Raw genomic sequence first — 26,924 nt, 5'->3', positions numbered from 1 at the left:
ATATTTATTTGCATAGAATATTTTTATGAAAAGGAAAAAAAAGGGCTTTGAGCAGCCACCAAGTACTCATTAGTTCTTCCCAAAGACCAATGGCAAACAGGAGAGGGCTCTGCCTTGTAGTGCAGGGAATCACAAGGCAGGGCCTAGCAATCTGGTAGTATCTATTGATTCCCCCACCCCCACCCCAAATTCCTTTCCATAGGCAATTCCCAGAGAACAGAGATAAGGCCATGTATTAATTAGGAATCTCTGAGTGTTTGCTCTGTGTCTCTTACTTGCAATCATTAAAAATCTCTCCATCTGCCCCAAATGCAATATCTAGAGGTGGCTCTAATGACTGCATGGCAAAAGCGATGCAACATATCTCCTGGATGAAGTCGCTGAGGAGGCAAAAGTCAACCTCAGGAGGGAATGATATCTTGGGGTTGACATTCATGGCTCGGATCACATCCTAAAAAACAAAAGATGGCATCACTTTGTTACCAACCTGCGACAAGAGACTCCAGCACCCTATGGATGTTATGACTGATGGGAGGTAGTAGGAGGGCACATGAGCGAACCAAAGTTCAGAGTACTAGAAGGAGAAAGATGCTGCCCCTCATTAATGGGCCAGGAGGAAAAGCAGCCCAGAGTACAGATGACACACTGAAGACCAGGAACAAAACCTCCTGTGGCTTTTATTATTTCCTCATTTTTCTGTTCTGGTAAGTGTATGACATACCAACACAGAACTCTGAATTGTTCATAGCCCATAAACATTTACCAGTAATGCGCCAAGTACTGTGCTAAGCAAATGACCTGCTTCCTTCCATTTAATCCTCTCAACAACTCTATGGGGTAATGGCCACTGCTGTTCCCAGTTAAAGGTTTGCAGACCAAGGCACAGATAGGTTAAGCAAATGTGTAAGGTCACATAGCAGGCAAGTGGCAGAGTCAGGATGTAAATTCCCACTGCTCTTTCTTAAAGTCCTTGCTCTTAAGAACTACAGCATCTGTCTCCCAATTTACTGAAGGGCTCAAATGTGGACTAGAACTCGGAGGCTCAGAAAACCGCTCCCCATTAACTAAGAAGTAGCCAACAGTGCCTAGCACCAGTAAATCAGCGGCTGCTCCCTTCTTCCCATCACATAGGTAGTACTAAACACTGGCTGGGTTCCTGAGCTCTTACACTCCATGTAAAGAAGCCCTCACAAGAGGGCCAACACCTACATTAACACTGCTTTGGGAGTCATAGAGATCCAGATGACAAACGATGTAGTCCGAGACAGCATTTTCAAAGTCATTGGACCCCACGTAGGATGCTGTCAGTGACTTCCTCACACGGATCTTGAAATGTCTGAAGGCCATTTTCGCTACATGGAATGCCTCCTGCACGTGAAAACAGCAAGTTTATTTGGTGGCAGGAGGTAGGTAAAGAAGTCCAAAGCAAAGAATTAGAAAGACTCAAAAATGCAGCATCATATTGGTCTTCTGATAACTAACTGAAGTTGGCCAAAAGTATTTTCAATCTGGGAGAAAATACATCTCTTAATTTTGAAAAGTACTTAAATACATCCAGTATGTTCCCTCTTAAACACAGTTATCTGTGGTCAAAGGTCCAAAAATATTACTAGTGCAATGCGAGATGATGATATTTGAAAAGAGTGAAAGAGAGATCACATTCCTATAACTTTTATTACAATATAGGATTCCTAGTATCTCAATATGGGACTTAAAGACAAATATATTTGCTTTGGAAATTAAGATTATATTTATGCACTTCCAAAACAATTGTTTCTAATTTATTTGAGAGAGAGAATGAGCACCAGTCTGCTAAAAAATAAGAATGAGGATAAGAGAGGGAGGAGGAATAAGGTGGGAGGGAGGGTAGGGTGGGAAGAATCATTATGTTCCTAAATTTGTATATATGAAATGCATGAAGTTTGTATACCCTAAATAAAAGGTTTCTAGGTTTAAAAAAAAAGAAGAAATTTATTAGAAAAGCAATAATAATAATAAAAAGAACTGAAGAAACCAAATGACCTAGCAAAAATACTTGTATCTGTTCTGTGTGTGCACCTATGCCCATATTGGACAAAATATACAGTGCAATTCAACATAGTGTACAGCCATTTGAGATGTCGGCTGTCTACAGGTATTCCTTCAACATATGTCTGGTCAATGTTAAGTAACACATGTAGTACTCTCATATTGTTGATGGTGAAGAATGAGTCGTTGCAAATATGTGCAATGCAGGGAAGGAAGGAAGGAAGGGAGGCAAGGGAGAGTTGGAGAAGCTGTGCCACCCCTCCCCTCAGCGACCGCAGGGTGCTCTGGACTCCCGGCCACAGGCGCACACGTACCACTGCGGCGATGTAGATGATTCGTTGCACCGTCTCGGCCTTGTCGATGCAGCGCCGCAGCAGGCACTGCGCGTCCAGGCGGGCCTGGGAATAGGCGTCGCTGAACCGCGACAGGAGGGCAGCCTTGCGCGCCACGCTGGACAGTTTGGAGCGGTTGGGGGATGGGCTCCTGATCTTGGCCACTGCAGCGGAGGGGCTGGCAGATCGACTGCGGCTCCGGCTGCGGCTCCGGCTGCGGCTCCGGCTGTGGCTGCGGCTGTGGCTGCGGCTGTGAGGGCCTGGGCTAGGAGACCGGCTCCTGGCTGACCTGTTGGTGAACAAGAATGCGCCAGCGAAACCCTTCTCTGTTGGCTCCGGACTCTTGTTCTCCTCCCCACAGAAATGGCAATGACACACGGGAGCCCTGGACCCTCAAGTTCGACCTCGAGCAAGAAAAACATTTCCTGTCTGCACCTTGAGTTAGCATTTGCAAAGCACTTTCACTCATTTCCCCACATCGCTTTATCCTTAAACAACCCTGAGGCCAGGTTTGAGTGTTGGTCATTTTACAGATGAGGAATTAGAAGCTCAGAAAAGTGAATGGGACTCTTCTGGAGTAACTCAGGTAGCGAGAGCCAGAGTTGAGCAGATCGGAGTCCAGTTTTGGTATTTCTTACCCTGCCCTTGGGTATTAACATAGCACACAAGCACATCCCAAGGGCTCTGTGGCATAAAGTGGAACAGACACTGATTGAACAAAGAAAAGAAGGTCCATGTTCTCATCCAGTTCCAGACCACGTCTGCCACCATGTCTGCTCCTGCCTTGGTTTTCACATTTGTCACTACTGCCCTATTTGGGGGAGTGGGGGGGGATGGGAGATGGGGGCAGCTAATGCACACAGAAGTACTTGGTAAAGTATAAAGTACTCTATTGCTGAAAACCATATTGCTACCAAACATGCAAAGTCTGTTTGCACTATATCAAGTACCAAGTAAATTATCAGACTAGCTAGTCCAAAGGAAATGCTAACCACCCCCTCCCTTGCACCCCCAGCCAAAAGGGAGATTTTAGAGAAGAAACTGGGGGGGGGGGTTAAAACAGTGCAGGGGTGTGCTAATAAAGATGCCCTATGGAGTGGGCTGGGTTGGGGACACTTTCATTCACAGCGTTTGCCAATTCCCACAGTGTACATGCTGGCCCCTTGGCAGAAAAGCCAAAATGAGCTATAAAAAAGAACTATCCTGCAGTAAAACGGAGTTGGAGAGGGGGCTTCTAGGCCTCCAAGGAAAGGCGCCTCATGGCATGGAGTGTTCTTTCAACATGGCCAGTGCCACCTCTCATGCACATTCACACAAGTCCGTTTCAAACCAAAGAACTTTCCTTCTGCACATCTCTCAGTCCAAAATTAATCAGTGCTCAAGTACTGGCAACCCCGGAGGTGCTCGCGCTCTCTCCGGAAGGGTCCAGTTAAAGAAAATAAGCCCCTTATAGTCCCAGCTTGCCCTGCTGCTGGGGTTGGGGATGCTCTTGCCCTGTTTTCCCTCCCAGGCCAGGCTTGCACCGTGAACTCAAAGGGAAGAGCGTAAATGAAACATGTGTTGGAGTTGGTCAGACCTTCCTTGGAGACTCGCTTTTTCAGCGGACAGCACGGCTATCTCGTCCTTCAGGTTTCGGAGCTGTTTCTCGTAGTCGGAAATCACATCCGAGCCCCGCTGGTCCCGCTGGTCTGGGCTCCGCTTGACCGCACACCCCTGGTCCGATTTCCGCAGGTCAGAGCCTCGCTGATCTGAGTGCCTAGGCTCTGAGCTCCTGTGGCGGGCCTCCTCCTGGGCTTGAAGAGATTTAAGCCTGAACAGCAGAAAGACAGAGATGGGAGGAGTGGGGAGGAGCAAGTTGGGGTAGGGAGAGGAGAAGGAGGTGGAGGAGGGGGAGGAGAAAGGAAAGGAAGGGAGGTAAGAAGGAAGGATGGTTATAAGCAACAATTGGAAGGCTGAACGATTAGAAGGCTGCTCTACTTGGTATGCCATTGCTGTGCTGGAAAACTCGGATGGAAACATGAACACATTAGCATGGCGGAAAACTGCCAGGACCAGGGTGCCACTCCACATCTGCAGCTTGCATGGGGAAAGGCTCCCAACAAGGGAAGGATACTTATGCAGATCCTCTAGCGAAAGAGAATGGACCTCGAGTCACCGTTGTTCCACACGGAACTGATCTTCACTGCACAAATCCTGAAAACATGTGACCTGCAGGACCTAGTCCAGAGCTGGTCTAAGAGAGCGTCTCCTGGCCTCACTAGTGCGTCAATCCTCTGATCAAATGGAAAGCAATGATGGAAACTGAATCACATCCACAAGGCTAGCTGGAAGTGTGGACCTACGAAAACAACACAGCATGAAAACAAACAAACAAAAGCTTTGCAGAGAAAATTGGCCGCCTCATGAAGTTACAAGAGGCCTGGGCACCGTAAAACAGAAGCAAAAGCCCGAAGAAGAGAACATGCTGTGTGGAAAATGACAGTGGTGTGAGTAAGCTAGAAAGGTGGGAGGTAAGGATGTAGAGAAGGCTGAAAATTCATAGCAGAATGAAAAACTGCACCAGGGACAGGGCAGAACAGAATCAGTACTACAAGAAATCGAGGGATAATATGATCAATGAGTTGGAGAAGATTTACCACACAGAAAATAAGAGATTCAAACAGAAGGAAAACGGAAGTAGAAAGCAGCATAGCGTTCCAAACCGAAGTGTATGGGTATTCCTGAAAAAGCTGCAACAATTGGGGCATGTGAAGACAATCGAAAGAGTGTGTGTATGTGCATAAAATACACCTATCACTTGGTGTTTTGGGGGTAGGGGAATAAAAATTAGTATCAAAGAGGATGTCATATTAAAGGATCAGTGTTTATTTTTTCCTTCTAGCATTTTAGCTTTAGGGAATAAACTGAAATTTAAGATTTTCCACAAAATTATCCCCAGTGTTGAAAATTAGTATCCAAGTAAACATCCAGTGTTTGAGAAATATCCAAGTAACTGAATGTGACAGACCTATTTAAAACTGAGTTCCATAGTCTGCTTTTCGTACTGAGAAGAGGAAAACTATGTTAAGTAAAAAAACTAAAGTCCCAAATCATACACTTATATATTTTGTTCTTGTACACTTAATTCTCTGAGGGAACTTTAAAAAGTTCATGGAAAATTTGTATTAAGAAAAAAAAAACATGCATGAGTTTCAAAATGTTTTTGTGCCAAATATACTTATGTTTTAATTCCATTTTCCATGAACTTTTTGAAGTACTCTCATTTTGAGAATACATTTTAATTAGGAGGAATACTGAAAGGTAGCAACAACTGGCCCTAGAATTAAGAGAGCTTTTAGACCTTTGTACTACACTGTACTTTCTATAGTACATAGACCATATTTCTATAGTAAGAAAAATATATGAAACAATAATGGAAAACAGTTTCCTTTTCTCTTTGATTGCGAGCAGACTATTTCACACTGTAATGAAGCACCAAAAAAGCTAAGTTCAACAATTACTCAGCAGGCTGCAAAAATCCTGTCATTTTTTTTCTTACTGCTTTTTTAGCTGATTTATTTCCTCCTCTGCAGCCAAAAGGGAGATGACCGATCTGTTCTTGGTTTCTTCAAGAGTCTTTCCAGTTCCAGCACGACTGTAAGGGAAATCAGTAACTAAAGACAGATGTTTCAAAATTGGCAGACTTTCTAAATCAAGGCATAGGGTCTCTTGAGAACTTTTGGCATGTGTTATAAATTCAGCATAAATAAGATTAAATAATAAGACTCCTGCATTTACTTAAACAATATTGCAAATATTATGGTGGAGTTTTGTGCAAAAACATGTTTTCATCTTTTGCTCAATGTTAAATACAAGTTACACAGCTTCCACCCCTAAAGAATATGAAATAATTATTAATATTAGAATGTAGAACAAAGAAATACATTCAATTCTTCTTTCTCACCCTCCTAATTCATCTGCTGTAATTAAAATAGAGCCCCAGGTTGCCTTTCTCTATAAAATCCATTTTCTACAATATACCAATACCTATTCTCATTCACTGCACTGTAGAGCTGCTTTTGACTTCTTTTCTCAGATTTCCTAAACATAAACAAAAAAGAATTATTCAACCCACCTGTAAAGACAGTCCTCCACAATCACACCTAACCACCAGGAACTTCATGCCACCTACATCTGACTTCCACGACTTTCAGAACAAAATTTCCCTGAGTTTTCAACGTAGCTTGGTCATTACTAGTTTCAAGGACTCTCTTCACTGTACACAAATCATAATCAATCATACTCTTTCTTTGGGTCTATCTAAACTTCAACACAAATGGGAGAGGGAAGGATAACATGGATGAAGACCAATGGCTCTCAGTGAAGCTGCCCTGGTACAGTGAGACATCAAGGGTCACTGTGGGTTTCCTGACCTCTGAGCATGCCTCTCTGGGACATCTTGTTTCCTTCATCACAGGACTCCTCAGGCTGGGAGCCAACCCACCACCCTTTCTCCTTCTCTTTAGGTAAAAGAACAGTAGAAGGTTAAACACGGGGATCCTCACCTACAGATTGAGGCAAATTGAGAAGTCATGGACTAACAGGATCCCTCTGTCAAGTCACAGATTCTCAACCAATCAGATACTCCAGATTCCATCCCAGCCTTCCTCTTCCTCTAGTAAAGGCCCACCCATTGAGTGCCCTGATCTCATATGTCTGATCGCTCATGCAAGGTGTGCCCCCTCCTGAGCTTCATTCACATGTATCTCATCACATTCACACTGCAGACTACTTGAGGGCAGGGATTTTATTTGATTCATCTCTGCCCCCAGCACCTCAAACAGTGCCTGTCACATAGTTGATTTTTTTAATGAAAAATAAATGTTTGAATGAATGAATGAAATGTCTAAAAGCTAAAGGAAAGCTCAAGTAGCCCAATGTCACAATATGGCTATTGGAGGTTGAAAGGTAATCAGCTGGATTTAATTAAAAGGAGAATATGTTACAATTTTCAAAAAGTAAATATGGGAATATTAACATTTTTATCAAGAGAAACCCACAGAAAATGAAAAAGAAAACAGAGTGAGAAAGGAAGGAAAAGGCAAACAGAAATAAAGAAGTTTGTTTTTTCTACCAACACATAGCATAAATGTATGAGCACAAACACATAACAAGTGAACATACAAGCTCATTTCATGTGCCTGGATGACACAGAGAAGAAGGTGAAGTACATTCATGTGCCAAGAATTGTTTTAATCAGGTCAGCACTCTATTTAAATGTTTTCCTATGAATTCATTTGTTCAACAACAGTATGGGGGAGGCATGATGCTCAGTGCTGCTGATACGACAGCATCAGAATAGCAATAGAAGCTCGATTCCAAAGGTCATGGGAAATGGAGTTAAAAGATATGCTTATATCACTTCTTGGCCTTTGGCTAAGATCAAGTGTAAAATATCTTATTTTGGTGCAAAAATTTTGAAATCTATACATGTTTTTTCATAATACACATTTTCTATGAATATTTTGAAGACCCATCCTATGGATGAATTTCAAAAATGTTGGCAGCATATTAAAACTATCTTTTAACTCCACTTTCTATGAGGCATTTGAAGTACCCTCATCAAAACACAATAATTCTTTGGAGTTCCCATTCTAATAGGGGAGACTCATCATAAATATGTAAAAGCATGTCCATTTTTCTGAAAGTTCTGAATTGTGCTGAGTGCTATTATGAGAAAATTTGATTACTGTGAAAGAAAACTAGAGGGCTCGAAGAGAAGAGGAAGATCTTACAGTGTTTGATGGCCACAGGTAGACTCTGGGAACGTCACATGTAAGCTGAGACCTAAAAAATAATAAAGAACCAGCCATGCAAAGGAAGAGCCAGTGGCAGACTGGAAAGTTCTTTCAGGCCAGTAGAAGAACACGCACAAAGGCCTCAAGATCACGAAGTAGACGGTGGTGGAGTCAGGGGAGGGACACACACAGCATTGGCAGGGCCAGCCCAGGCAGGACACTGTGAGAGCCCTGATAAGGAACACAGACGTTTTTCTCTAATTATAAAAGAATATAAATAGCTTTTAGACTGAGGGGGTGACTTGGTACAATAAAAATAAACATATTTTCTATGTGGAAAATGGATTGCAGATGACCAAGCATGGAAGCCAGATGGAAGGCAACTAGGTCAAGAAATTTCAGAGCCTTGAACTCTGGCAGGGCAATGGAATAAAAAGAAAGGGACAAGTGTGAGACATCTGTCAGAGGCAGAATCAATAGGACGTTCTCACAGATTGGCTATGAGATGAGGAAAAGTGAGATTCAAACCAGAGGCACAGCACCTCCCAGCCTTCCTTTGTCTGGAATTTCATCCCCCTAGGGTGGTCCTGCCCCTGTCTTCCCTGGACCACTGGAATCTGCACCTGTGGAACTGAGTCAGAACCAAACCAGCCTCCACAAGGGTGGGCATGGGTACCTCCTTTGGTGGGCCATTGCTTCCATAGCAGGTAGCACCCTGGCCTTGAGAGATGTGGAGGCAGAGTGACAAAGAGCTGGCTACCATAGAATATGAGAAGCAGGCTCTATCATGTGTGAAACCACAAATGAAAAAATAGAATAAGAACCAAAGGTCAGTTAAAAACAAATCTGGGGAATCCAGGAAAACACAGCAAGTGCCATCATGCACACAACTTTGGAATGGTCATGGGAGTGGGGCGAGTGTGCATGTAGAGAGCACACACATAACTGGAAAAGCAAGTAGGGCAAAAGACATACAACAGGGCATGTATATGTTGCTAGTACTGTTCTTGCAAATTTCCTGTTTGAAATTATTTCCCCCCAAAAATGTGGTTTTTTAAAGAGCATGCAAGCTTTCATAAAGTTCCTTGGTGCCCTTTTATAGATGACAATATAGCCACTGTACAAGATGGGGCAGTGGTCATTTCCATCTCCAGTTGGTGCTGACAGATATCAGGAACCAGCAAAGTCTCGAAGCCCTGCCTCACAACTGGAGGCAAGTGGGAGGGTCCTCATCACTTGAGCAGATGCCCGCTTTCACCCCCAGCAAACCTAGCTGGATGAGGCCCAACTCAAGGCCCAACAGCACAAGACACTACAGCCTGCAGTAGGGGAGTGGGTGAGGGGAGGGGAGGTGTGAACGAAGACAAGCAGGAACCAGAGAGCAGTGCAAAACCAAAAGCCCCTCTCCTCCAGCACCAGGAGAGTGTACAAGCACCCCTCCAGTAGTTGCCAATCTAAGGACAGATGAGGGGAATACAGAGTCCATGAGAGAGCAAAGACAGCTCTTACTGGAAGTTCACACTTGGTATTCACTGAGTATTTACACAAAGCAACTGCAATAAACCAGAAGAGGCCAGGTTACCTTGAAGTGGCACATTTAAGGATGCTCCTCCCCCAATTCCAAAACCTACTGACATGAGTTGAAATGTAAATATGCTTTTATTGCATATTACAGTTGTAAATTTTGATTGTGGCAGCTATGCAACTACTAGTTGACTATGATGCCAATTAGAAAAATGAATGGATGTGTGTGTGTGTGTGTGTGTGTGTGTAGGTGCAAGCACATACAAGAAAAAATGTCTAAAGTAAAACATACCAAAATGTTAATAGGGATGAGATGGGTAATGTTCATCTTTATATTGTTATTTGTTGTGTGCATTTTGAGAAGGACATTTGTATTACTTTTATAATTAGGTAAAACTAAATCAATAAAGATATTTTCCTTTTGGTGAGAAAGAAGGAAATTTCATCACAGGACAAGCAGAGTGCCACACATTACTTTGAGCCAAGCCTTTACTTTGCTGTCCTGTTCATGTTAACAATGGAGCAATGCTATTGCAGGAAAAACACCTTACTGATGGATTTTTTTATATGTCAAATGTAGTTTCATACATATTTGTCTGAGTTCCTCAAGTATAGACCCAAAGTCTGCAATTTTGTTTGCAGTGATTCCCTAATTTTGCTATCCTGGCTCTGCCCACAGCTAGAAGGTTCTCTTCTCTTCTCTTCTCTTCTCTTCTCTTCTCTTCTCTCTCTCTCTCTCTCTCTCTCTCTCTCTTGGAAATTCTGCTCCCCAACTTCTCTCTCTGGTCTGTCACTCTGCTTTTCAAATAAATTAATAAATAAATCTTAAGAAAAGAAACCTCAATTGTCTTTAAAGAAAAAAAAAACTTTCTCCCAAAAGATAGATTTGCATCTAAACTGTATTTACTTGTTTATAAATATGCACCAATGATGCGACTATGGAAAATGAGCTCTACGAACTGAGCTGAGAGACCAGGGATCATAACATTGTATAGATAATCTTGTGCCCAACTCAAAGACACTGACTCACACTGCACACACACACACACACACACACACACACATCATATTACTAATTTCCTAATGCCCATATTTGAAACTGAGAACAACTGTTTTTGGAAAAGATAACTTGCATTCCTCTTACTCGTCTTGAACCTGGTTGAGTTGAATACGAGTTGTGTTCAGTTCATAGTCCAGTTGTACATCTCGATCCCGAGGATCAGACTCCTTATGTCTCTCCCTATCAAATGTGTCCTGGGAACACAAATTAGAACACAGTCTGAGTTCATGAAATGACACGGGCTGATTTCCAAATCATGCTGAGCAAAAGGCAGGCACAAAGGAGCACATAATACATGGTCCCAATTACAAGAAGTTCCAGGGCAGGCAACGTTCATCTACAGTGACACAAATCAGAACAGCGGTGTCTCGGCGCGCCGGGGGGGGGGGGGGGGGGGGGGGACACGAAGAACGCTCCAAGTGACAGGAATATTTTATATCTCAGTGGAGGTGTTAATTACATGAGTACATGCAGTTGTCAAAATCTACCAACCTCTGAGTTTCACTCTCTATGAGGGTACTTCAAAATGTTCATGGGCAATGGGCACAGGCTAAGTTTACATGGGCATGCATTTAGCCTAGTAGTTCAGATGCCAGTTAAGACATCCGCATCTCTCATTGGTGTGCCTGGGTCTCACACCAGCTCCACTCCTGAGTCCAGTTTCTGGCTAATGTACACCCCGGGAGGCAATAGTGATGGCTCAGTAATTGGGTTACTGCCATTCGTAAAGGAGACCTGGATTGAGTTCCAGACTCCAAACTTCAACCTGGCCCAGTCCTGGCCATTGTGAGCATTTGTGGAATGAATCGACAAACAAGAGTGCTCTCTCTTAGGCCGGCGCCGCGGCTCACTAGGCTAATCCTCCGCCTAGCGGCACCGGCACACTGGGTTCTAGTCCCGGTCGGGGCTCCGGATTCTGTCCCGGTTGCCCCTCTTCCAGGCCAGCTCTCTGCTGTGGCCAGGGAGTGCAGTGGAGGATGGCCCAAGTACTTGGGCCCTGCACCCCATGGGAGACCAGGAGAAGCACCTGGCTCCTGGCTCCTGCCATCGGATCAGCGCGGTGCGCCGGCCACAGCACGCCAGCTGCAGCGGCCATTGGAGGGTGAACCAACGGCAAAAGGAAGACCTTTCTCTCTGTCTCTCTCTCTCACTGTCCACTCTTCCTGTCAAAAAAAAAAAAAAAGAGTGCTCTCTCTCTCTCTCTTTTTCTCTCTCCTTAGTTTTCAAGTAAATTTTTAGAAACATACTGAAATCCGTACATAAGAGGAGTCATCACAAAGCTCATGAAAATGCATATTATGAAAAAAGTTATGCACGGATTTCAAATTTTTTACATCAAAATAAAGGTATCTTTTAATTTCATTTTCCACAAACTTACAAATATCCTGGAATAAATTATAAGTCAATTTTTAGGATTAAAAAAAGACTTGGAAACATCATCTTAAATCCCAGAATAATACCCACAGGGGTGAAAAATCTGAGAAGCCTCCAAAAATCCTTGGAGGAAAGCATTGCTTCATGACAACTGATTCCTGTGGAGTACTTACCATGTGCTGGGCCTATGCAAATTGTTTCTCAGACTTATCACATTTAATTCTCACAATGATCCTATTAGGTCAGCAAAATCATTCTTTCCATCCAGCAAACAGGGAAATTGAGACATGCCTAGAAAAGGCTGCCCTAACTGCCTCCCCTTTCGAAAGGAATTTATACATATGCGTATAAACACTTCAAAGTAAAGTTACTGATGTTTTTGTTCATAATGAGGCTGATGCCTTTCAGCAAGGTTTGGGTTTTCTTTCTAGATTGGTCTCCAACTGTTTGAAAACTATCTCCTATGGAAACCATCAATGTCCAGCACAACTCATGACCCTCTTTGTCAGTCCACAGAAACTAAGTTTTCTTCTCATCCAGGAAGTTTCAATGAGTTCTATTTCACTGTTTCAGGAAGTTAGGAGTTACCCTGTAGGTGCCCCTACCTGTAGAGAGGGCACCCTGCTGTCAACAGGCTTCCCCAGGGAAGCAGCAGTAAAGGAAGCCTCCAGCCAAGGCAGAAGGCGTGACTTGATTGTTTCCACACCATCATTGCGTCCTCCTAAAGCAAGAGATAAAGTAAGTCAGCCAGAGAAATAGCTCACCAACTCAGAGAACACAAAAAAAGCACAAAGGGAAAAGGAGGGGAGAGCTGCATGGAAAGCCCCGGGCCACTCTCACCTTCCTGGGCTGCTGTTGTGAGGATCCCAAAGAGTTGTCCCTGTACTTTGGCCACTTGTTCAATGAGTTCAAGGCAGAAATTTAGATTCTGATCACATGAGTTGTTCTGTAAAGCCAAAGCAGAAACTATCAGTACATCCCTTCACTCTGGAACCAGCTGAAGGTAGACAGTGGCCTCACTTGACCCAGGGGATGTCTGCTTCAGGCCAGCTCCAAGTGAAGACACTACTGTGTGCTCACCCAACACCTACCCCCCTTCGCTCCTGAACACACAGCTGAGCCCCTCTCCCAGCAGTGAGGGTCCCAGGCAGTGGCTTAGTCCATTGCACCACAACACCAACCCCGGGACACTCTTTCTTAACGGAAGATTACTAAGTTGAGGATATAATGGAAAATATTGACAAAAATATGGCATGTGCAGCCTTATGAGATAGACACGAGAGTAGACAGTGACCTTGCAGTGAAATAATAGTTCCTCCCACATGAGTGAGCACAAAGTCTACTCAAGAGTCCACTGTCTGGGAAAGTCAGATAATGTTTGATAAATGAAATTTATGAATTTATTGTTGACTTAATAACATACAGTTGACATAATTAATGAATTTATTATGTTGATGTAAAAAACATACTGCTGATGCAATCCAAACATTTGGAACTTAAAGCCTGAACAGCTACAGCCATTCCTTCTTCACTGAACCAGTAGTTCCTTGCTCTGGCCATCATACACCTGTACTTATTATAATGAACTTCGATCACCTACTATAAGTCCTTTTTCTTTTGGCTAGAGCATGTCATGGTCTAAATGGACAGAGAATAAGCCTGGGAGTCAAGCACATGTAAGTATCTCAGCCCCTCCACTTCCCACAGTTATGCGTCATCTTGCAAAAGCCACTTAACCTCTCTAAGTCCTTTATGGGAATGATATTGCTTTGCAGAGTGTTAGGAGAATAAAATAAAAGAATGCGCATCCAACAACTCAGAGGCAGAAGAGTATTCAACAATGAGTAGCAATGAGGCAATATGTGGTACTGAAAGGAGCCAAGGACATATGAATAATGAAGATCTTGGTCCAAATTTGGATGTCCACTTACTAACGCATGACTGTGGAAAATGCATTTAAATATGAGACTCTGTCCCCTCATATTTAGGAGGTGGTTGATCTCATGAGCAAACTTAAATGCAGGCAAAGCATACAGAAGGCTCACAGTAATTAGAAGTACTATTGGGCCGGCGCTGCGGCTCACTAGGCTAATCCTCCGCCTGCGGCACCAGCACCCCCAGGGTTCTAGTCCCAGTTGGGGTGCCGGATTCTGTCCCGGTTGCCCCTCTTCCAGGCCAGCTCTCTGCTGTGGCCCGGGAGTACAGTGGAGGATGGCCCAAGTCCTTGGGCCCTGCACCCCATGGGAGACCAGGAGAAGCACCTGGCTCCTGGCTTCGGATCGGCGGGGTGTGCTGGCCGCAGTGGCCATTGGAGGGTGAACCAACGGCAAAGGAAGACCTTTCTCTCTGTCTCTCTCTCTCTCACTGTCTACTCTGCCTGGAAGAAGAAGAAGAAGAAGAAGAAGAAGAAGAAGAAGAAGAAGAAGAAGAAGGAGAAGGAGAAGGAGAAGGAGAAGGAGAAGGAGAAGGAGAAGGAGAAGGAGAAGGAGAAGGAGAAGGAGAAGGAGAAGGAGAAGGAGAAGGAGAAGGAGAAGGAGAAGGAGAAGGAGAAGGAGAAGGAGAAGGAGAAGGAGAAGGAGAGGAAGAGGAAGAGGAGGAAGAGGAAGAGGAGGAAGAAGAAGAAGAAGAGGAAGAGGAGGAAGAGGAGGAAGAGGAACCATTGTAGTATTATTACTATCTGCTCAATAGAATCTCCAGATGCATTCATCCATGAATCATTGAGTTCCTATTACATATAAGCCCTGGACAGGTAGCTTTTATAATAAAGCTAGATTTAAAGAGACAAATGCTGGCAGCTGTCAATGAGACCACCTTCTGGAGACATGGGATGAAGAACAAGAAGTGCATGGGCCATGATAACTATCCTGAGGCTTATTAAGTGTCCAATATGGATAGAGAGCTGAAGAAGAAGCAATAGAAGTTCAATTAAGAGGGAAGGACACTGCAAGAGGAGGAACAGCAGGTACCAAGGGCAAGGAGCAATCCTAGTAGGGTAAAGGGGTACAGGGTGCAGAGAGCAAATGTGAAAGATGTGGCCTACCATATTAAGGCTGGGGGTATGCCGGCACCGCGGTTCACTAGGTTAATCCTCCGCCTTGCGGCGCCGGCACACCGGGTTCTAGTCCTGGTCAGGGCGCCGGATTCTGTCCCAGTTGCTCCTCTTCCAGTCCAGCTCTCTGCTGTGGCCCGGGAGTACAGTGGAGGATGGCCCAAGTCCTTGAGCCCTGCACCCCATGGGAGACCAGGATAAGTACCTGGCTCCTGCCATAGGATCAGTGCGGTGCGCCAGCCGCGGCAGCCATTGGAGGGTGAACCAACGGCAAAGGAAGACCTTTCTCTCTGTCTCTCTCTCTCACTGTCCACTCTGCCTATCAAAAAAAAAAAAAAAAAAAAAAAAAAAGGCTGGGGGTGTTATCTTGCCATCAAAAGACCTAACCAGGCCAGTAAGGCAGGAGAGTGTGACATGGTCAGATTTGTTTGGCATTTACAAAAATTTCTCTCTGGTGGGAGCAGACCAGATAAAGTTTGGGTTACAGAGACAGTCTGGAAAGGAGGTTGGGAGCTGTAATTATCCAGCTGAGAAATACCAATGGTCCCTTAAAGGTCCTTCCCAACCCCAAGCCACAGCTGAGTCAAGCCAGTGTCCCACAGTTTGGGCAATTAAGGAATCTACAGGACCTTAAATGGTAGACCATTTAAGAGCTAAAAGTTATTGGGCACCTTTCTCTGTGCAGCCAGGCAGCATGCCATGAGCTTGATGTACACTATTTTGTTTAATCCTCAAAACCACCCAGCAAATTGGAAGCCAACATCTTCCAGAATTCAACAATGAGGAAAAATAAAGTTAAGCAGTTACAAGAAACAGTCAGGCTCTAAACGCATACCTGCAGATTCCAGTGCTGGAGTCTAGCTCTCTACCAGGATGCCTTACAGAATGAGTCTGGAATTCCAAAGAGACGTGGGAGTTGAAGGAGTGGCTAGGCAGCCTTCCCTGGAGTGGAAGCCACACGCAGCAAGGAGATCACTAGGGAGAGTGGAGAGTGGGAGAGGGCTGAGGGTAAAGCAAAGTGCAATCTTGCTGTGTGAGAAGTAGCTTGGGGAATGAAAATCGAACAAAAGCAATAAGAAGTAGGATGACAACTAGGAAGAAAGATGAAGAACAGGGAAAACAAAGAAAGAGCCGGCTTCTAGAAGCAGGAGGCATGATTGATACTCTGCTTCATTCCTGCATTTATCCAATCTTTATGGAGAGGCCTACTGCACGCTAGATGCTGAGAGATAGTTTCTTGCCTTCCAGGAATTTCTACTCTAAGGTAAATAGGTAAACAAAAGCAAAACAAGGTGCTACTTGCTATTATAAAAGTAGACCCAGATTTCAGGGGTAAGGCTCAGAGGAGGAAAGGGTAGAAGGCCAGGAAGGCTCAGGAAAGCCTTCCCCAGGGCTGCTTTGAGAGCCCCAGACCTAGAATCTCTGGTTTCACTACCATACTGTGGGCATGAGTGCTGGAAATGCTAAAACCATTCGAGGTGATTCTTTTGGGTGATCAAGAGCGATAACCACAGCACTGGGGGGAAGTCACATCAATTCATGGAGTCTGGAACAACAAATCATAATAAAAATAAAACAGAAAGCCAGCGCTGCGGCTCACTAGGTTAATCCTCCGCCTTGTGGTGCCGGCACACCGGGTTCTAGTCCCAGTCAGGGCACCAGATTCTGTCCCGGTTGCCCCTCTTCCAGGACAGCTCTCTGCTGTGGCCAGGGAGTGCAGTGCTTGGGCCCTGCACCCCATGGGAGACCAGGAGAAGCACCTGGCTCCTGCCATCGGATCAGCGTGGTGCGCCGGCCGCAGCACGCCGGCCGCGGCGGCCATTGGAGGGTGAACCAATGGCAAAAGGAAGACCTTTCTCTCTGTCTCTCTCTCTCACTGTCCACTCTGCCTGTCAAAAAAAATAAAAAAAAAATAAAATAAAACAGAAAACTGAATCACAGAGAGTGAAGATAAGAGATACTAATGTAACTTTTATCTATACCTATGAGGGCTATTTGTGCTACATTGTGAAGTGAAATGCGTTGACTGCTGTGGCTAAGTTTTAAAAATACTACCCTTGTGCTATGTGAGAATCACCTGTATGGGGGAAACAAGCCACAGAACTGATCCTTCAAACAACGTATCAGTGTTGGCTTGGAGATGGGTATAAATGAAGGAGAGAAAATCAAGTTATGTGCCAAGTTACAGGTGTGGAACTTATACAAGTAAACTTCAAACATATTCAGTGGCTTCATGCAGATTGGAAAATGGTAATAATAAAAAGGAGTAAAATATTCAAGAATATAATCACCAGCAATATTAACATAAAGAAAATGTGTTCCTTTAAAGTTGCTAACCCCTGTACAGCAGATATAGTCTCCCTTTGTAGTCCAGATGGAAGAAATACTGAGGATTTGTTAGACACAGAATTCTCTGGATCGCATGAAGCTACTGTGCCCATGAGTTTTTCTCCTGCTACAACAGGTCTTTTTGCAACAAAGTCTTCTTGAGATCTGTCCAAACACTTCCTAGAAGCTGGCTTTCCCAATTTTGTAAGAAACAAGGGGTGCTTGAATAAGAGCAGCAATAACAGAAAGGGGAAAGTAGGTGCTACTGAGAGAGAATGGATACGTAGAATCTTCGGGGCTTAATGAGCCCATTTGTGAGGCATGATGAAGAGGGAAGGTCTCGATTTTCTGAGATACCCACAGAGGGGAGTGCGGTGCCAATACCCAACCTGAGGCCACAAGAGGAGGACCAGCAAGAGTAAAGTCTCTGCTTGGTTTGCTTTGCATTTGCAGGCCCTCAGAAGCATCCACATGGAGCTGTCCAATGCTATCCAGGTCAGAAGCTCTGGAGTAAGATCTAAGCTGCAGACAGATCTGGGAGCCACCAGTATCAGAAATAACTGAAGGCATAAAGTGTGATGTGTCCATTGCTGCAGAGAAATCAAGGAGATAAGGACTAAAAAGGAATTGGATATGGGTGACCCACAAGGTGGCCTCTAGTGCCCATTGTAGGATCAGTTATAGCAGAATATGGAGGGGGGAGATTTGAAGTTTCTCCAAATTGTACTGGGATGGAGGAGCAAATAGGAGTTGAAGAGGCAATGAGGACAGATTACTCTTTCACAGTTTGGGGAGGGAGAACAACATGACATTTGTTCCCATGCTCTCAATGTAGTGATTCTCTTGCTTAAGCAAATAAGCCTGTCCCATCAAGCCTAAACCTCATCTAATTTCCAGTCCTCTATAATATGCCTCTCTCTAACTCACCCAGCCTGACTTCCCTTCTCGCTGTCTCCACGCCAGCCATGATCTAGCTCTTCCTTTGCATATGTGTAGCCCCCATCCTAAAGGACCCTCATTGCCCTCACTCCTGGGCAGCCTCAACCTCATCCACAGTAAGCTATTTCCTCTCACAAGTCTCATCATCAGACTCTCTACCACTGGTTCTCATACCTATTCTTTTCTTATCTTTTTTTTTTTTTTTTGACAGGGAGAGTGGACAGTGAGAGAGAGAGAGACAAAGGTCTTCCTTTACTGTTGGTTCACCCTCCAATGGCAGCTACAGCTGGCACACCGCGCTGATCCGAAGGCAGGAGCCAGGTGCCTCTCCTGGTCTCCCATGTGGGTGCAGGGCCCAAGGTCTTGGGCCATCCTCCACTGCACTCCCGGGCCACAGCAGAGAGCTGGCCTGGAAGGGGGCAACCGGGACAGAATCCGGCACCCCAACTGGGACTAGAACCCCGGGGGTGCCGGTGCCGCAGGCGGAGGATTAGCCTATTGAGCCACAGCACTGGCCAATATTCTTTTATTCCTAACCTTGAGTCATCTCCATGAAAAATCAGAGGGAAAACATGATTAATACATTTATGACTACATTAATAAAATTTGTCAACATACACTTTTAATCAACTTTCAAACTTTAGCTTGAAAATTTATTTAAACTCATCAACTTCAGTAAGATATAAAATTATTTTCACTTGAAGAAACTTCAATCTCACAGACAAAATATGCTTCACACAGAAAGGGTCTTCAAAAAGTTCATGGAGGGGCCAGCGCTGTGGTGTAGCGGGTGAAGTTGCCACCTGCTGTGCAGGCATTCCATATGGGTGCCAGTTCGAGTTCCGGCTGCTTTTCTTCCAATCCAGCTCTCTGCTATGGCCTGGGAAAGCCAGAAGAAGATGGCCCAAGTGCTTGGGCCCCTGCACCCACATGGGAGATGGGAAGTAGCTCCTGGCTCCTGGCTTTGGAACGGCACAGCTCCAGCTATTGCAGCCAACTGGGGAGTGAACCAGCAGATGAAAGACTTCTCTCTCTCTCTCTCTCTCTCTGCCTCTCCTCTCTCTGTGTAACTCTGCCTTTCAAATAAAATAAAATAAATCTTTTTTTAAAAGTCCATGGAAATGGATACTAGGAAACACTACGCCTGAGTTTCAAAATGTTTTGTGCCAAGCTAAATTCACAGTAGCTTGTTATAGCATATCTGAACAGAACCTAGTTTGAGGCACTAAGGATAAGAGATTAGTTTGAAAAGAACTCCTATCAGTGCAATATGAATGCTGTGAAAACTGAAACAAAAATAAACACCAAATGGATTGTGAAGCTTTGGTTTGAAGGATGGTGAAGTCATTTATATTTTGTGAAAAGCTTATGGGGACGACACTGCAAAGAAATCAGCAGTTTGCAAACGGATACCTTATTTTAGGGAGAGAGAAGATGGATGTTGAAGATGAAGTCCACATTGACAGACCATCCACATCAGTCCATGAGAAAAACACTAATCTTCGTCATGCCCTCATTGACGAAGACTGATGGTTAACAGCAGAAATACTAGCTAAATAACTCAGCTGATTGAACTTACACAATTCTGATTGAAAAATTAAACTAGAGAAAGCTTTCTGCTCGGTGGGTGGCAACTGTTGCACCCAAAACAGATGCAGACAAGAACAGAACTTTCAGTGGGCATTTTAAAACAATGAGATTAAGATTCTGAAGCATTTCTTGAAAGAATTGTAACGGGAGATGGAAATGGCTCAACCAGGATGACCCTGAAGACAAAGCACAACAAAGCAAAAGCAACCAAGAGGTGGAAGTGGTTCAGTCAAAGCAAAGGCAGACTGGTCAAGAGCAAAAGTCATGGTCACAGTTTTTTGGGAAGCGCAAGACATTTGTGCTTATTGATTTTATGGAGGAACAAGGAATGATACCATTGGCTTATTAGGAGAGTGTTCTGAGAAAGTCAGCCAAAGTCCCAGCAGGAAAACACCCAGAAAAGCTTCACTGGAGAGTCCTCCTCCTCCACCACAAAGCTTCCGCTCAAACAAAGTGTGAGAGTTTTGATGGGAAACCATCAGATAGCCTTTCACAGTCCCGATTTGGTTCCTTCTGACTTCATTTGCTTCCTGATCTTAAAAAATACCTGAAGGGCTTTCAGATTTCTTCAGCTAATAATATAAAAAAAGACCACACTGACATGGCTAGATTCCTAGGAGGGCCTTTGATTCTTTGGGGATGGACGGAATGACTGGTGACATTGTTTACAAAAATATCCTGAGCTTGATGGAACTTATGTTGAGAAATAAGGTTCATATTTTTACTCTTATCTTTTAATCCCATTTTTACAAACTTTTTGCAGCCCCCCTGTATATTACTGTACAATGAAGGATTAACAGGAAAAAGGATTTGTTACAATATTCCTTGAAAATATAAATGCCACTACAATAATGAGTGGCTCACCTAACCTTCAGAAAACAATTATGTTACATAGAAAAGGAATAGTATTGTTATTCAGCCCACTAGAGGATTCATGGATGAGAAAGGAAAAGAGATGAATCAGCCAGTGAGTATCAGGACACTAAACAGAGGGGCTCTGTAGCCTTTTATAACTGCCCCCTCCCCTGTGCAAATTCATATATGGAAAACAAAGGTCCTAATTTCTACCCTGTTTTTTCCTCCCACTGTTGGGGATCTGTATGTATAATGCTGGGTGGGGAAGGTGGAGGAACACGACAGGAAATGGATGCTGGAAGCAAATGGGATTTCCTCACACCTGTCCTTCCTCTGTAGGAGATCACAGATTTGTCCTGCAAAAGACCTAGCTTCAATTTTAGTGATACTCTCTGTAGCCAAATGAGATCTTGGGCAAGTGAGCTGCCCTCCTGAGAGTTGGTTTTCTCATCTGTAAAATATAGAAAATAAAACCTTATTTCACAAGTTTTTATAAAGCTTAAAGGCAATAATGTATGAAGGGTACTTTGAAAGCTTTCAAGAGTTCTTCAAATGCTGGTTTTAACAGGCTATGATTGTTCCTCTAAGGGGGAAGCAGTCCCATACACAGACAACCTTTTGAGCAGCTCTATCCCTAAAAGTGGCCCTCTCTTCTGCACTATGGCTGACTTTACCCTAACAACACTACCTCAACAAGGAAGATTTCAAATCAAAATGCCAAATTTTAGGTATAAGAGAAAGGCTATGGACATCCGCAGCAGTTTGGCAAAGTTTCTATTTTGGCTTCTCCATTAGCATTTTTTTTTTTTTTTTTTTTTTTGACAGGCAGAGTGGACAGTGAGAGAGAGAGAGACAGAGAGAAAGGTCTTCCTTTTTGCCGTTGGTTCACCCTCCAATGGCCGCCGCGGCCGGCGCGCTGCGGCCAGCGCACCGCGCTGATCCGATGGCAGGAGCCAGGAGCCAGGTGCTTTTCCTGGTCTCCCATGGGGTGCAGGGCCCAAGCACCTGGGCCATCCTCCACTGCACTCCCGGGCCACAGCAGAGGGCTAGCCTGGAAGAGGGGCAACCGGGACAGAATCCGGAGCCCCGACCGGGACTAGAACCCGGTGTGCCGGCGCCGCTAGGCGGAGGATTAGCCTAGTGAGCCACGGCGCCGGCCTCCATTAGCATTTATAATGTCTTAACCGATAATTAATATTCCTGCTGTACTTCTTTCATCATGTATCTCCTTTGAAAATAAGAAAAGACAAATTCAGAAGTTAATGACCTTTCTAGTAAACATATTCTGCCTTGAATACTTTGTAGCCACAAATTCATCAATAAAACTGTGGCAAAAAGAATAACACCAATTAAATGTGCCATCCACTTGCCCACATCTCTCAGGCTCCCTTACAATTGGAGCCACATAACTAATTCTGGCCAATGATGATGGTGGGAGTGAGCGCTGTGTCTAATTTAAGGGCAGTGCAAGTTCTTGCCTCACTCTTCCCTGCAAAACTTCAAGTCCGTGATAACATGGCAGCTCCAAAGACAAAGGGCAACTGACACCAAGGAGGAGCACTGCTACCAGACTTTGCATGAATGAGAAAAATAATGTTCCACTGAGACACTGAGGTTTGGGGATTTATTCATTATTCCATCTTGGTCTGGCTAGTACAGAGATAAAAGTCCTAAGGGGAAGAAAAAATGTTCTCTGTAGTTTTACTAATTGGATTGAATCCTCAAAAATATAAAAGTATTTTGACTAAGGAGGAGGGGCCAAGACAGGCATGGAGTCTGTTTGAACACTCCATAGCAACACAGCAGCCATAACAACCTTTTGTATTAGGAACCAGGCATGTTTTGGCAAAGAGGTGGCTTCTATTTCAACCACAAAGGCTATTCTAAAACAAGGAAGAGGGATACCTCTTTAAGATCTCCTTTCTATGCAAAGATATTTCATGCAGTTTTACTGCTTAGCACAGGTTTCAGTAACAGAACAGAAGAAGAGTTCTGTATGAGGATGTCTTGCATTACTAACTTCCCATCCTTACTCACAGATTAAATAATCAAAAGATTCTGGGTTATAATGTACTGGTGTCTATTATTTACTTCATGAAATGTAATCTTCTTCTATCTAGGGGATGGGGTAACCAAGGGCATAGTAAGTTTCCACCCCTTACTAATATAATCATACAGAATACATGGAATTTTTTTTTTTTTTTTTTTTTTGCACAGGCAGAGTTAGTCAGTGAGAGAGAGAGAGACAGAGAGAAAGGTCTTCCTTTTCTGTTGGTTCACCTCCCCAAATGGCCGCTATAGCCAGCGCGCTGCACCGATCCGAAGCCAGGTGTCAGGTGCTTCCTCCTGGTCTCCCATGCGAGTGCAGGGCCCAAGCACTTGGGCCATCCTCCACTGCCTTCCTGGGCCACAGCAGAGAGCTGGACTGGAAGAGGAGCAACCGGGACAGAATCCAGTGCCCCAACCGGGACTAGAACCCGGGGTGCTGGCGCCGCAGGCAGAGGATTAGCCAAGTGAGCCGTGGTGCAGGCCAATACATGGATTTTTAAAACAAATCTCAGAGCACGTCACCCAAGTTAACTTGCCGTTCTACAGGACCCTGGGAGAAACAAATGCATCTCAAATGGAGGAGGGATTCAACTCAATGCTGACCCCCTCCAGGTACTGTTAACACTGTAAGGTTAATTTCTCTTCTCACATTAACATCTCTATGGATCACTTAGGGAACCAGAATTCATTTCTGCATAGGTTACTTGAGCCTTTTGCACAGTTGATCAAGGAAATCATATGGATGCTGTACAATAAATTGGGGCATTTGGGACAGTCTACACTGATATGAATCTTAGCGACCATTCTCAGAGTCTTTGCTCTTGTTCACTAAATGTACCAGCTAGTTTAAGAGACGTTGATTTATACAATTTCTTTCCTTAAGTGTCACTTAGTTCGCCTATTGTCCCTAGGGTTTTCAATATCCCCATTAATCATAGGACAATTATGGGGAATCTTTCTAGAACTGAAGTCAAACTGGTCTGCTTTCTGCAGTTTCTCCCCACTGCCCGCAGGATAAAGTCCAAACTCCTTAACACACCACTCAAGGCGCTTCCCAACCTGGGCCCAACCACCTTACCTATTCAGCGTCATCTCACGCCACTGCCTGCCCTGGACTATTCACAGCCCCCTAAACTGCACACGCTGCTTGCCCCACCCTTCTTCCTCTTCACCAGCTGAAAGTTCACCATTAACATGCAGCTCACTTTCCTATTCCCAGCACTTAGCACAGACACATCAGAGGCAAAGAAAATATATTTGTTGAAAATTACTGAATAATGTACACTGTGCAAATTATGAATAGTGCTTAGCCCCCCAAGCAGAAGCTCAGGAACTGAGCTCGCACGGATTCTGCACCACTTAAATGAGCTGGCAATGTTTGTTGTTTCTAATATTTGTTCTTGGGGGCGGGAAGGGGACTCATAAAATATTCCTCAATGGAATTTGGAATTTTTAAAATTAATCCGGCAAAAGGTAGTTCTTCCCTGGACCTAGAAGGCTGTCAGCTGTTGTTAAGATTAGAAGCCAACCACCAAAGGTGGGCATTTAGCCTACGGGTTCTGAGATGCCTGCTCTCCACACTGCAGTGCCTGGGTTGGATTCCTCACTGCAGCCTAATGTGTACCCTGGGAGACAGAGTCCCTGCCACCCGTGTGCAACCCTGAATTTTTTTTTTTTTTTTTGACAGGCAGAGTGGACAGTGAGAGAGAGAGACAGAGAGAAAGGTCTTCCTTTTGCCGTTGGTTCACCCTCCAATGGCCGCCGCGGCCAGTGCACTGCGGCCAGCGCACCGCGCTGATCCGAAGGCAGGAGCCAGGTGCTTCTCCTGGTCTCCCATGCGGGTGCAGGGCCCAAGCACTTGGGCCATCCTCCACTGCACTCCCGGGCCATAGCAGAGAGCTGGCCTGGAAGAGGGGCAACCGGGACAGAATCCGGCGCCCCGACCGGGACTAGAACCTGGTGTGCCGGCACTGCTAGGTGGAGGATTAGCCTATTGAGCCGCGGCGCCGGCCGAGAACCCTGAATTGTACTCTGGCTCCAGGCTCCAGCTGCTGCCCAGCCCTGGCTATTGCCAGCATTTGGAAAGTGAACCAGCAGAAAAAAGTGTTCTCTCACTACCTCTCAAATATATATGGGTCAAAAACTAAACAACAACAGAAAAAGGCTTTGGGGGAGGTAATTCTATTTTAAAGAATTTACTGTCTCTGGTGAATATATGTATATATGAAGATATATTCCAAAACCCCACAGTTGATATCTGAAATTGAAGATAGTAACAAACGCTATAATTTAATGCCTTTTCCATCTTTGCAAAGCACTTATCTTGCACTGTGGCCATAACTTCTTCAGTTTGAGATTTGACTGTAAAACGACCACTCATTCATGTTTTCCTTCTTCACAATTTCAGACGGAAGATTCATTCCCACCATAGATCTTAGCAATCTCAGTGCATCTTGTCTCTTTCCTTACTAAACTGAGAACTTCCAGTTTTTCACTTAAAGGAAGGACTTTACAGCTTCTCTTAGGCATAGCTGAATTGCTAGCCTCACTACTCTCTGGGGCCATGATTAAGTAAATTAAGGGTCATCGGAACAAAAGCATGCAACAATGTGACAGTTAGTGTGGTAAACAAGATGGCTCCTCCGTGACTACCAAGCAGGCAGTGTATCTGGCGTGGATACACTGGACAAAGGGACCAGTCACATACCGGGTGGCAAGAAGTGGGACAGCACAAGATTTAATCATGCACATCAGAACACTGTACAATTTAAAATGTATGAATTTTATTTCTGGAATTTTCCATGTAAAGTTTTCGGCATGGGTAAATAAAACTGTTGAATACAAAATCCTGGCTGGTACAGGACTACTGCCTAGACTATAATGAAGCAGATCCTACAGCAGAGCTAAAAGGTTATGAGATGGACGTGATGGCAGAATTAAGGCAGGGGTGATGGGAACAGATAAGAAGCAAATAACTGGAGGGAGATGTGGAAGAAAAACTCAGTAAGGTCTAATTGTCAATCCAAATAACAGCTAATAGGAAGAAAAAAAAGTTTATTATGTTTTAGAATTAATCTAAGTACTATTTTCCTTGCAAGTAACTTTTTCCCCAGTGGGGTGATTGTACTCACATTCTTAATTCTAAAAGGGTATTATATAGCTTTTTATTTTGCTCAGTAAATTAGGACTAAACCAAGCTGATCACAGCAAAATCACCCCTCCACAGTAAACATAGGTTTAATAAACAAACATGGTTTTCTACAGCCAACATTTTAACAAATGTTTGCTGTAATGAATATTCTTATTCTTCATCTATGGTTTCAAGTCTCCGAAACTAAAATATACAAACAACAACAAAAAAACAAATCTGCAATATTACAACAAAGTGCTTAGCAACTGACCAGAACTCAAAAACTGGCCGGCGCTGCGGCTCACTAGACTAATCCTCTGCCTAGTGGCACCGGCACACCGGGTTCTAGTCCCGGTTGTGGCACCCGATTCTGTCCCAGTTGCCCCTCCTCCAGGGCAGCTCTCTGCTGTGGCTCGGGAGTGCAGTGGAGGATGGCCCAAGTGCTTGGGCCCTGCACCCGCATGGGAGACCAGGAAAAGCCCCTGGCTCCTGCCTTCGGATCAGCGTGGTGCGCCGGCTGCAGCGTGCCGGCCACGGCGGCCATTAGGGGGTGAACCAACGGCAAAGGAAGACCTTTCTCTCTGTCTCTCTCTCTCTCACTGTCCACTCTGCCTGTCAAAAAAAAAAAAAAAAAAAAAAAACAACTAAGGATAACAAGATTCACAAGATTCAGAAGTTGGGATGTGACTTAAATTGTATGGTAAGAAATATATAGATATTTCCTCATCCTCTCTCTTGAGCTACACAAAGACTAATTGCTAAAAACACTTTCCATCCTTTCACTTATGCCCCAACTTGGAAACTGGCTTCAAGTCCTAGTACAATTTTTAAATTAGTTTTACAAATTTATTCATTTTCATTTTATCTGAAAGGAACAGAGGCAGGGAAA

At 44.3% G+C, this 26,924-nt stretch overlaps 1 protein-coding gene across 4 annotated transcripts in view; it reads right to left on the bottom strand.

The window, feature by feature from the left end:
- SPATA18 (spermatogenesis associated 18) overlaps positions 1-26,924 on the bottom strand; it is a 41,112-nt gene that overhangs the window by 9,324 nt on the left and 4,864 nt on the right. For 2 of the 4 annotated variants that reach the window (XR_515194.5, XM_008248836.5), the window contains exons 2-10: positions 12,936-13,041; positions 12,701-12,816; positions 10,806-10,915; positions 6,387-6,440; positions 5,899-5,994; positions 3,937-4,170; positions 2,343-2,649; positions 1,210-1,368; positions 276-451 (exon numbers count right to left, since the gene is read on the bottom strand). Coding sequence is in view for 3 of the 4 variants with exons in the window: in XM_008248836.5 (XP_008247058.3) it covers positions 276-451; positions 1,210-1,368; positions 2,343-2,649; positions 3,937-4,170; positions 5,899-5,994; positions 6,387-6,440; positions 10,806-10,915; positions 12,701-12,816; positions 12,936-13,041 (1,358 nt within the window). In the remaining variant the exon portion in view is untranslated. The remainder of the gene's footprint in view (positions 1-275; positions 452-1,209; positions 1,369-2,342; positions 2,650-3,936; positions 4,171-5,898; positions 5,995-6,386; positions 6,441-10,805; positions 10,916-12,700; positions 12,817-12,935; positions 13,042-26,924) is intronic. The other 2 variants (XM_089325423.1, XM_008248843.5) reach the window with 2 other exon arrangements.

This window comes from Oryctolagus cuniculus, chromosome 2 (assembly GCF_051225735.1).
Source record: "Oryctolagus cuniculus isolate XC-2025 breed Fujian yellow rabbit chromosome 2, ASM5122573v1, whole genome shotgun sequence".
Classification (NCBI taxonomy): domain Eukaryota; kingdom Metazoa; phylum Chordata; class Mammalia; order Lagomorpha; family Leporidae; genus Oryctolagus; species Oryctolagus cuniculus.
The sequence above is the reverse complement of the archived record's forward strand: the minus strand, read 5'-3'. Positions and strand labels throughout refer to the sequence as shown.